At 35.8% G+C, this 12,656-nt stretch overlaps 1 protein-coding gene across 2 annotated transcripts in view; it reads right to left on the bottom strand.

Annotated features, from left to right (window-relative positions):
* The window catches only part of baiap3 (BAI1 associated protein 3), a 42,732-nt gene extending 32,720 nt beyond the window's left edge, over positions 1-10,012 (bottom strand). The window contains exons 1-2 of one of the 2 annotated variants that reach the window (XM_005796792.3): positions 9,807-10,012; positions 731-873 (exon numbers count right to left, since the gene is read on the bottom strand). In XM_005796792.3, coding sequence (XP_005796849.2) covers positions 731-867 — 137 coding nt within the window. In that variant the 5' untranslated portion in view covers positions 868-873; positions 9,807-10,012. Of the gene's footprint in view, positions 1-730; positions 874-9,806 lie in introns of those variants that run through there. The other variant, XM_023349606.1, reaches the window with a different exon arrangement.
* Positions 10,013-12,656: the final 2,644 nt, after the last annotated feature.

Below are 12,656 nucleotides of genomic sequence, written 5' to 3'. Positions count from 1 at the left end.
ATATGTAAACACAAGAGGTTTGTCCTTCTGTTTGATTGGAACATTCAGGTTTCTGTTACCATGATGTTGAAAAGCAAAGACAACAGCAATAATGATTCAAATTAAAAAAGAAAATCTGTTGGACCTATCAGTTTGGAAAGTTTTGGATCCATCATTTCACAGTAAAAACATGATTTGCAATTGAAAATAAATTCAGTTGTCAGTCCTCTTACCAATGTATTTCGCAAAAGTGTTACTGTTTAGTTCAAATTGTATAATAAGAACATAAATTGCAAAAAATAAAATAAAAATAAAATAAAAAATATAATTATACACATCCAGTCATTCTTGTTTTACTTGGTGCGTGAAATTTAAAAGTTATGAATATTACAATTATAAAACTAGAACTCAAAGGTGTTATGAAAAGAGTACATTTAAAATTACAATAAGTTGTAATTTAAATGGACCTTAAGAAATACCTGTGATGCAACAAAGGTCAAAATTCTCCCACAATTTAGGATGGAAGGCAATTACCTTAAAATTATCATTGCTGCAAGATGTTTAGCAGCTTTTCTACACATTACGGTACTTTTGAATTTCAGCTTCATCATGTTGAGGCATAATATTTTGTCTCAGCTTAATAATTTGTTTATCTGAGGTCGTACTTACTCAAGACCAGGTGATGAGAGAGTGACCTTTTATAACATCTTCTGTGTGATGATCTGTGTTTGTGTGATCAACAGTGACTCACCTGCGAGGTAAGGGCTCAGGAGGACAGTGTGTGAGGGGACTGCTGGCAGCGGGCGGGGCCTCTCTCCGAGTCCTCAGAGACTGGCTCCTCTGGACCTGCCTTAGCACACTGCTCTTCAGGTCAAGCAGTGTCGTCATGTTTCACTGGCAAAGACAGAAATGACAAAAATCAAATATTTATTTTAATTCATTTGTAAGAATTAATACAAAAAATTAGGTAGAGATACTCTCAGATTTTATGCTTTAACTCACTAGAGCATTAATAATAAAAATTTTTTAGCTCTCTGTAAATACTTAGCAACCCCAAGATTCAGGACAATATTAATTTGCACGTTCAAAGTATATATTTTTTTATATTCTTGTAAAGCTTAAAAAAATAGAAGAGACACTCTAAAGCAATAATTGTTGCCATTTATATGAAACACATCATTAAAAAAGCAAAGTAAAAATCACCTTAAAAGATGAATTTTGTTACGCTCAGATTAGTTAATGGAAAAGCTTTTTGGCATGTGGTTTGTTTTGAGAAAAGGCACAAAAAATAAAGGAAATGACACCTTAATCCTATATGTACATAGAAATAATTACTGCATGTTATTAAAGGATAATTAAAATTAGAATTAACATATCCTGTGCAAACACAGACTCTAGTGATAATATTTGGGAAACCTTTGTGCTTAAGAAGGACACTTGTTAACTTTTGCATCTCTTACTATTCAGTCTAACAAGTTAACTTCATACAATTACCAGAGGAGAATTTATGATTTTTAAGTGAATGTCTTGAGTTATTCACTTTCAAAGCCATAGCTTTTGAAAGTATGTGTTTGTACAAAACCTAAACCTCTTAACTATGCACATCTTGACTACAGATATTGGATTTGGGTGACAAAAAACAAACATAAATTCTATTATAAAAACAGGCAAAATACATATTTAGAGAAGAAAACACACAGCAAGATAATAACTTTCTATCTTATTTATCAACATGTGGGATTTTTTTTTTTTTTTTCAAATGTCATCCAATTATTGCAGAGAAAGTTATTCTTGGGTTATCGTGACAGCAACATGAGCCTACTAGGCGACCTCAGAGAGATTGGCAATGTGTTGCTAAGCAATTCTCAGAGACGGAGTTGGCGTACTCGGAACCACTTGCCACAAAGTGAATTTTCATTTTGGCTTCCTGGAGTCCTCTAAGCATGTCTAAATCATATGACCTCACAGTTCCTACTCTACACAAATGAATGGAACAAACTGTTCCTAGTAGAGATGCTTTATACAACAGAACATATTGTCATATTCTAAGAGCGGCATGTAATAATAGAACATGTATAGGAATCAAACTTAATATTTCCTATGCACAGCATCAAGTCAGTTTACACAGAACAGGGACTGTGAGCAAACAAAAATGAGGTTCATTTTGATTGCAGTTTCTCCTTGTGACCTTTTTTGCAAGACTTCAGGGAAGGACTTTAATTTGAGCACAGCTTTCACTTTTATTACTAGTTAAATCTTTTAATCATACCAGAACCCACATGTTCATTTCAAGCAGTCTTCATTGAAACAAAGCATAATTTATCATAGTCCCTGTAGCTGCACACCTGCTTATTGTGTATTTTAAGTAAAAGTTCAGCATGAGCAGATTTAAAGTTTTCAGTCATACAAACGTAAATTTCTTGTACAGCCAAACATTTAAAATTTTAAAATGTCTGCCCAGCAAATAAAGAATAGAGGGACAACCCTACCGATAACTAAAATCTCCTTTCGAGAATGGTGTGTGTTCTGTTACATCTGTTGAAATGTGATGGTCTGAGGCTTCCTCACTGCTTCAGAACCTGGATAACTTGACTTCCTTGATGGAACCATGAATTTCTCTGTCAGAAAGTCCTGAATGAGAATATCAAGCCATCAAGTTTGAGTTTAAGTTCAAGCGCACCCGAGTTAAACAGCAGGAAAATGCACCCGAACGACACATCCACCTCTGACTGTCTCAAAAACATCAAAAACAAGAGACCTTGTCAAAGTCTGGAATTAAATCAGATTCAAATTCTGTTATATTACCTTAAAAAAGTTGTTCATACTCAAAACTCTCAAATGTGGCTAATTAAAATCAAAAACTCCAAAATGAATTTGACCTAAATTCTTTCATTGTGATGTAAAAAAACAACCCTGGATTAGTTGTCCTGGGTTCTACAACTAATTATTTGGGTTAATCACACATCACTATGTTGGTATGGATGGCTATTCCTTTAGTAAATGAAATCATCATTTGAACGCTACACTTTGGTTTCACTCAATGTATCTTTGTCTAATATCAAAACATATTTGATGATCTGTCACATTTTAGTGGGACAAAAAAGGAAAAAAAAGACAAAAGCTGCAAATACATTTTAACAGCCCTGTTAACAAGCACCACCTGCTTAACTCTGCATTTTTTTTTATCTTTTTAAGCTCCAACAGTTGCAAGCAGCAGGGAAAAATAGAGGAAACAAAACACGCACAAAAAAACATGCAACAAAGACTAAACAGAGACGGGATTTGATTGATGGAATAGTTGTTTTCAGAGACAGCCAGACACACTCAGGCTTGCAGTCAGTTACTCTTTTCAACAGATGACAGGCTTATGTGTTTGCGTCAATGTGAAAATGATGCCATGAAGCATTGTCAGTAGTTTTGAGGACAATTAGCCTGGTGTACTTGTAGGAAGAGGGTGCTTGTTGTTGTGGTCCACATTAGAGGCGACGCTAATTCATTTTTCTCCCTTGGTTTTGAATGGCACGGTTTAGGTTTGCCTATTTAGTAGCATAGTGCTTACACCAAATGGATCCAGCAAATGAAACATGTTGGCCTCTTTGAGTGTAATAATTTGGAGCGCTGAGCCAACAGAATGGAAAGCAGAATGCACGCAGAGTTCTGGCTCAGAGAAAGTCCAAAATTCATGGTACAAGATGCATCATTGTCTGAGCCAAAGAACAGTCTGGTGTCTAGCTAGGAGGCTGACAAGCATACAGTAAGTTACTATAAGTTTTCAGTTTTTAGTTCTTCTCTAATGACAATACCAGTTGTTATTCATTATAAACACCTGAGAAAAACTGGAGCTCTTCAAGTTATACCTTATATAACCTTTTTTATGATAGCTGTGACTTGTAGTAACACATAGTGGCTGCTTAAAAGTATAAATGACAAAATCATTGTTAGCAAAACAAAACAACAAAAAAAGACTTGTTGACTGCTGAAATATCTCTTGACTTCCTTGATGACACAATAAATCTCTGAGAACTCAGATATAATGAGTTGCTGGGTCTTTGAATACAGCAGCATAAATAATAAAAGAAGTTCAAAAAATTTAGACATATTTATGGAAAAGAAAATAAGATATATTTTTTTAACTTTGTACATTTTACACCTGCAACTATGGATAATTTATTAAAATAACTATATTTCTGGTAATTTCATCATGTTGTCACTTCAGTCAAGCTCAAAGCAAACCCATTGACGGTCACAAAATCTTAATTTCAGATGGATTTAAATCTGGATATTTCTTATATTTCAATATTTCAATAAATATATTTCTCATCCAAGTCTGACAATGTCCACTGAAAATTAAAATTATTTGCTAAGGTGTTTTTTGATATATTAAAGATACAATGTATAATTTGCTCACTCCAGGCCATGATTCCCTGACTTAATTAATGTCAACAACTATTGTGTATGCGTGTCTGTGGGGGTGTGCATGTTTCATCAGTTGAGTTCAGCTTCAGTCATTGGCTGGCTCTGTCTTCTCTAACATTTATTTAATTTCCCTGTGGGATCATTAAAGTATTTTAGAATTTGAATTTCAACATAAACAGTTTAAAACCAAGCAGCATAAATGCCCTGCATGAGATGCTTAAGAGAAGGTCCCATGGGTTGCTGATGAGTCACAAAGACAAAACAAAATAACTAAACATTAGTTATTTTTAAAGCTGCCGATTGCTCTCTGAGCTTACGCAAGTTGTCTGAATGCTACATTTTGAAGCTGATTGTATATTTTTTTTGTGCAGAGGTCCAAATTGAATTTATGGCATCCTATTTTATTCACCTTTATTTCTCTGCATAATGAAAAATAATTTTTCTAAATATGAAAAAAATGTCAATGACAAAACAGATGTAACACAGGAATGATGTATTTCACTAGCAGACTTTGAACTTTTTCTGATCTCAAGCAAAACAGACGGATAGTTCTGACAAAGAACCAATATAGACATCAATCCATCCATTGATTTTCTGCACAAGATTAATCCTTGCAGGTTCATGGGGGGCGGGCTGGTCCCTATGTCCATCAGTCAATGGATGGGGAGTTGGATACTGTCTGGCCAGGTTGCCAATCCAATACAGGGCGAAACAGAGACCATGACCAAGACACACTTTTTGGTAATTCATAGTGGTCAATTAACCAAATATGCATACATTTAGTGGGAGGAAGACAGTGGAATATTCCATAAGTGCGGAGTAGCCAGAGAAAACCCACGTACACAGCAGTGTTACGACCCATCTAGGGGTGGCCAGATCATAACATGAAAGGTCCCTCCTCGTCCCATCCCAAACAGCCAACACATACAAAGTTAAACATTTTACAATGATATTTATTAAAAAATATATGTTTGATTTAAATATAACAAAAATGGAGCATATAACTTCAGAATGAGCTAGTGCCAAAACAACAAACAAAAGGAACTATCTAAATAATAATCAACTTACCTAACCGAAAATAAATAAACCAAATGACAAAAACTTACCTCCCTAACTAAAAAAAACAGGAAAGAACTAAGGCAACATAAATGGCAGCTCACTCCTACAAACTCCAAACCAAGATGTTGAACAAACAAAACAAACAATGTGGCCGGTTGAGATGAGCAGAGGAGGGATCTTTCAGGAAGTCCACGTCAGCCGCTTTTATACTCCTCACATCCGGGAAGCCACCAATCGGACGTCCCCCGTCGTCCTCCAGGCACCAATCAAAAACAAGTACCTGCACACTCATTTACATAATAACATTTAACGACTCCAGTCGTAACAGCAGGGAAAGACAAAAAACTCCATACAAAAATCCCCACATATGGATTCAAACCCAGGACCTTAATGGTATAAAGCAACATTGCTTCAACTTTTCATCTCCTCTCTGATCATACATAAAGTTTCTGTCTGGTTGGCTTTGAGCCAAGGAAAATTTGGCTAGGGTAGGGTAAAGCTTTGAAAAGTTACAGTTTGAGAAACACAAACACGAACACAAAAAAGAAAAAAATCTACAACTATTTCTATGATTTACAGTTCTTTTAATGAGATGAAAGACAAAAATGCTGGAGAGACTGGTGCTTTCCTTGGCTATATGTAACCACCAGTGAGCTGGCTGAAAGAAGGGTGCAATATTTTTTCTCATACTTACAGAAAAAACAGATTTTATTTTATTTTATAAATGTTTCCAGTCGTGAAAAATGCTGAATGATCACTCTTCTCAAACTAACGCTTTTAAAACTACAGTTTTCAGTCTACTAGCAGTTCAGGGAATGCTTAAGCTATTGCATTTTGTTATGCAGTTTTATTTTAAAGTTTTATGTTAATGCCAAGATACAGTTCAATTGTTGGGAGGTTATCATACTGTCCAATGCTTGAAACACAGGCTGAAGATTAGTGAAGCATCCGTGCAAGATTTTGAGATCAAACAAAACTAAATGTCAGAGGGAGAAAAAGAACAAGACAAAAGTATTCTCATTGGATGTCAAGAGTGAAAATCAGAGAGATATTTTTTATATTACAGAACTGGCAACAAAGCAAAAACAGCTGTCTGTTAGCATTGAAAAGAGCTTCCACAAACACAAAAATCTTGTTCTCAGGTGAGCTTGCTTCTTCTTAAGAGGCATCAAACCATATTTTGTTGGCACAATGAGCCAGGATGAAAGGTTGCTGCATTGTGCCAACTCCACAATTACTCCTTTATGGTGCACAGAAACCAGCTAAAATGTGCAAACTAAGATAATATACATTGCCAAAAAAAAAAGAAAAAAAGATAAGAAACTATTTTAAAAGTCTTACTTGAGATTATAAAATCAAAAATTGTATTTAAAATATTGACAAATATCGTTAGAAATCCATGCTTCTACTCAACAAAGTCTCGCATGAGAGCATAAGCACCTCTACCTTCAAGCTGTGCTGCAGCTATATTTATGTGGATTTTGTCACTGCAGGTGAACAACTCAATGTTTCATGCTCCATCGAGTGACTCCTATTTACCAGCTCTCTGCTCTTTTCATCACATATCTAAATGCCATGCATCTGGAATACCTGAGGCATGTTTGCTGCGAGCACTGAGCAGTGAAAACGTTTCCCAAATTTTAAACAATGGTGTCACAGGCCGAGTGATAACTGCTCAGTGCTTCTCATATCACTTCCACATGCACAGACTGTGACAGCTTCCAGGCACGGCGCTGCAGCTGTCTCCCAGGTGAACTCATTTCAATTACAGGGGTGGATGTCTCCCAGCTGGATTTCACACGGTCTCGGTCGTCAACCCAAAGTGACAAAACGGGGCGACGTGCCGCCTTGGTCGGGCCACGGGCTTCCAGGGAAACACTGTCAAAGCTAAGTAAATGCCTTTCTCGCTACATTGGTGCCGAAGTCAAACCAGGGAGGCACTTGCCTACCGGACTCGCTCCTGCAAGAGAGCCGATGAGCCCTGCAACCAAAGTCGACTTGCTGATGGGGATAGAGTGTCTCTATGGTAACCGTAGAGGGAAAGGAGCCGGTAAATACAGGTAAATGGAATTCTGTGAAGGATGAAAAAACAACCCCTTTATGTCATAATGTGTTTATACAAACGCACACTTCATAAATAACAAGTTTAATGATGCCTGGTTCAACAGACAAAAAGATCAAATGATTTGAAAGGTGCAGAGTTTTTTATGAGCACACCAGGCATTCCTGAGAATATTTCAGTATAAATCACACACCTAAGGTATTCACTGTCTACTTTATGCTCTCATATAAAATTTAAAAACACTGAAATAATAAAAATCGTCATTGCAATGTGCTCTACATCCATTTATTAACACCAGCTTCATGTAGGCACACATGTCCTTGTGTGAGACTTAATAGCTTAAATCAATATAAATACCAGGGAGAAGATAATTTAATACATTCCTTTGAGCCTCCACAAAAAAAGGATGCAGACAGCTTATGTAATTGAATGTAACAACACTTTCACTTAGGACCTTAATATTTCTCAAGACCTTGTTTCGCACACCAGCCAGAGGGGATACAGATTCAAATCATATCATAACCTTGAGGAGATTATTCTGTAGTGCTACTGATGTTTCCTGATGAGGTTTAAGACAGAGCAAAAAGCTTTATCAATGACCACTAATGTTATTATGTGGCAGGCCCTTAGGGACTCATAGGCTAAATGGATCACAGTGTCAGGTCTTCTTCGAACCCTTAATAAGCTTTCCAAATGGAGGGATGGAGGGATGTAAAAACAGAGCAGACATGACTGGGATCTTTAACTGCAACCACCTGTGGATAACACATAATCCATAACCAGCTAAAAAAGCACAATACTGGTCTATTGCAAGCAGCTTACGCTGTTAAGACACATGACAGGCACTTTGACTTCAGAATTGATTGCCAGAGAATATTCCAAGAATTGACGGCTGTGTGCTTTTGTAAAAAGCCTCTGCTGCACAGCCAAGCAGCAAAAACTAATGACAGTTGCACACACACAAAAAAAAAATCAACTAGTACAATGGCACAAAGTCTTGCTTATTATGCCCCAATAATACACTCTTTTGTCAGCCTGATAACACTCCAAAAGTACCTCTCCAGTCAAAAATAGCAGACATTGAGTTTTTCTGCAATAGAGCCACCTCCATAGTTTACACAAAAACATCAATCTGAATCCACAAGACACTGTGCCACATTAAGAAGAATGTGATGAAGTCATACTACTGTTCAACAGGCTGTAATTACAGACTGAACAAAGCAACCCAGTTGTACTGCATTACTATAACCTTTTTTTTTTGTCATGACTCAACACATGTAGGGAAGTTGTGGTTTTAAGAAATGATTTTTGAGTTATGAACACACATTCGCTCTGTAGTTCTAATGATTAATTAGCAAGGACACACAGATCAGCCTGAAGTGAGGCTATGACCTGCACCAGTCTGCTTCTGAAGAAAATCAGTTGAGAGTTGTGCTGAAGGACACAGAAGATTTCTGCAAAATACAGATATTCGTGTTGATTACGCTCACAGAGTTTAATCTCTATTGTCCTTTATTCAACTGATGAATAATGAAACCTAGTAGTTTTTATTGCCCTTTTAACCAGCTGGGCATGTAATTATTGTCAATACAGGCAGCACAGGTAAATTGAAAGCACTGAACTGCTGGGGCTGTCTCTGGGGTAAGACAGTTGGAGCTGTGATCTCTGTGAGTGTGTGTGCCTGTGCGTGTAATAGCAAGAGAGAGTGAGAGAGACCTCCACAGGATTCTTCACAGCACTGCTTCTGAAACGAGTGCATCAGTCAACTCAGGATGTCTTCAGTCTGCAACCATATCTTCAGCTCTTCACTTTACCATATTTTATTCTTTTCTAATTAGTTTTTTTCTTATCTTGGCATAATTTCCCTTTTTTTAAAAAAAAAGTGTCAATCTTGAGTCTGAGTCAATCCTTACCAGCTGATTAGGTTTGAATGGGTAGGACGTTCTTGTTTAACATACAGGGAACTTCTGCTTATATTCCAGTCATATAGAACATAAATTATTTTTCTTAACACAATATGTCTGACAGGTCAAATTCCTTTGTAAGAAATCTTTATCCTCGACATAGTCCCTTATATTATTTTACTGTTACTGGAACATTAATAGAACTTTATTCTTTCAAGAATGACTGATTTGAAATTATCTGGAACTTAATTCAAATCAACAGGTGCACGTTCAGGGTCATATTTCGCAATTACGGAATCATAAAAGCAATTCGTGCATAATCTAGCTTGATCAACACTGTTTATATTTTTTTTCATAAGTAAAAATTATATAAACATATATCTTACCTGCGTGTCTTGACAGTTTTCCCAGAGTGATATATTTTTTTTCTTTTGCAAAGGTTGCGTGTGTCAGAGTTCCTACAATCAAAGCTCTGATCAGTGCAGCAGGACGTCGCTCCTTGCTGTGAACGTGACGCAGTCAACTTATGGGAAAACAACGTTTGGGTCTTTTTCCTCAGATAGACGACAGACAAAAGCTCTTATTAGTCTCTCGAAATGCTCACCCCTCCGCTCCCCCGATGCCAACCCAAATATGGCCATAGGAAGTAGAGCGATACTTCACGGACCCTGTCTACTGTCAGAAATATACCATTTAGCCAGAAACGCGTTCCCGCCATCAGTCAAGTCTGGGAAGAGCTTTGGCTTTTTAGCTTTGGCTTCAAGATTTTTTAAATCTTGAAGCCAAAGCTATTCATAAAAATGCTAATTTGTGTAAGCACACAATCCTTGTTATAGTTCAATTTTATCAGGTTGTAGGAAATGAGGAAATGTTGTATGAAATTCTCAGGGTACAACAAGCTTGAGTAACAATACCACTATTTCAGATTTTTTTAAACTTCAGCTAACATAATGTAACATTTGTTATTTGAGTTACAATAACGTTATTTGTTCTGATTTAGTAAACAAGCGAGTAAACATTTTTTGCAGAGCACCTTTTATAGAAAGAAATTACAAAGTGCTTCAGCGATAGAGCTGAGTCTTAATATAAACAAAGACAGTAAGAACAATTGATAAAAACAATAAGTATATTTAACTTAAACTAGTTGCTCAATTGCCTTTTTTCTCTTCGGCAGTGGAGGGGCAGCGCTGTGTACCATACAGCTGAAAAAAACTAACAATTTAATCATTTTGAAAGAACAATGTTTTCAAACCTTGGTATCCTTAATTAGACATGCCTACTTCTATGAAAGGTTGTATGTCAGAGAATTTGTATTCTTTCAGCAACTCAATATTAATTAAGCACAGTGGCAATAATAGACTTCATTGTTTCTCTTTGGGATAATTTACATTAATTTGATATAAATAGTTTGGTTTCCAAATGTAAAGACATTACTTTACTTTTTTCTTTTTAGAAAATTGTAAATCAATCACATCATTTATGTTTATAAAATAAGTTGAAGTTTGGCTTAATTATAAAGTAAATGTACTTTTTCTAATTCACTGATTATGCGTTCAGTTTTGAATAAGTTCTGAAGTAAATGTTTACAGAATGTCCGTGAACGCATCATTTGACTGTTGCTGAGGGGATGTCGCCGAGAAAAATCCTCTCTGAGGCAGAGGGGAGCAAGTTCAGCTGTCAATCAACACGTGATTCATGGGTTTTTCCTTTCTTTAACTTAATTAGCTCGAACAGTAGATGAGAAATTAAACAAAGCCAGAAGTTAATGTAGTAGTATGATGATGCATGACAGAGATACAAAATAGCAAATACACAAAGTCTATTTAATGTTTAAGAGACCAGCAAACAATGTTGTGTTTTTAAATAACTGTCAATATACAGAAGATAACTTCTGGAAGCAAAGGTCAGGGGTTAGAGTTAAGAACTCAGTAAACAACTTGCTGTAAAACCAAACTTTAAGTGATCACTTTAAATTAAACCAAATACTGATATGCAGCTAACATTTCAAATCAGAATTATTTTAAAAAAAAAAACAATATAATCGTTTCCTTTGTTTATTTCTGGTTCAACGCTCACAATAATACTTGTTTGTGCATGCTGTTCCTTAATTTTCAATAAAAGCTGGTATATTTACAATCAAGTTAGATCTGCATAACACCAGGCATTTTCTCACTCTTTAGTTTACAATGGCAGAAGGACATGCAAGTAAATTCTTTAAATAGGCACACAAGCATATCCCTGCAGGTTATAACCTCTCTTTAAAAAAAGATTTCCTACATGGTCATTATCACAGAGGGTGCAGGCATGCCTCAACCCATAGTGTAGAAAGGAGTAATTCATTTTTAGTCACAAAGTAAAATCTCCTACTACAGCCTAATTAGAGTTTATTGGAATATTATACATCAAAGAGGTCAAATAAAGCATGTTTTAAAGTATTAATTTTCCTTTTTGTAAATTATTTAAAATGTTTGTCTTCAATGAAAAACACTGATGAAATCTTTTTTATAAACAATAGATGTTGTTTTTGTAAATAAAACTCTCCAAACATTAGATTAATCCTAAATCTTTAAAGCCTTATCTCAATTCTTTGCCAAAAATTCATTGGTTTCGAAGGACATAAAAGTTGGTTCAGGATTCCAAAATGATTTATTCACTGAGTGCTTTCATGCTTGGTTTGTTGAGGGTTGGTAAATAAATAATTTTAAGCTCTCTCTTCCAAAATGCCTATATATATAGAGGGGTGTACAATCAAATCATTCAATCTGAGATAAGTGTTAAGTAAAGAATCCAAAAGGTTTTATCAGAGGCTTTGTTAAGCACATTAAGGAGGAAAAACACAAATGTGGACTTGTTCTTGACTTTGAAATGTCTTGGCATTATTGTAAGATCCAAGATAAAGTATAGAGCTTTTCCTGTGCAGAGTGATGATAAGACACATGTGACCATGTTCCTTGTTTCCATGGACACATCATTAGAGAACTTCCCCAGCTGGTTTCAACTACTTGAAGTGTTGACGGCAAATAACAAGTGAAGGATTTGGTCATAACCGGGGCAAAAGGAAAAGTGACTTTTTAAGTCCCGCTCTCAGACAGATGTTAAGCTATATTGGATCAATATTTTCTCATAGGTGATTATTTTGTTTATTTATTTTCATCACGTCTATTCTTAGGGTTTTCTTTTAGGTTTGAATGTGCAAGTCTATTTTTTGTTCTTATCTCCGTCTTAACAAAACAGCC

Source organism: Xiphophorus maculatus, chromosome 16 (assembly GCF_002775205.1).
Source record: "Xiphophorus maculatus strain JP 163 A chromosome 16, X_maculatus-5.0-male, whole genome shotgun sequence".
Classification (NCBI taxonomy): Eukaryota; Metazoa; Chordata; class Actinopteri; order Cyprinodontiformes; family Poeciliidae; genus Xiphophorus; species Xiphophorus maculatus.
The sequence above is the reverse complement of the archived record's forward strand: the minus strand, read 5'-3'. Positions and strand labels throughout refer to the sequence as shown.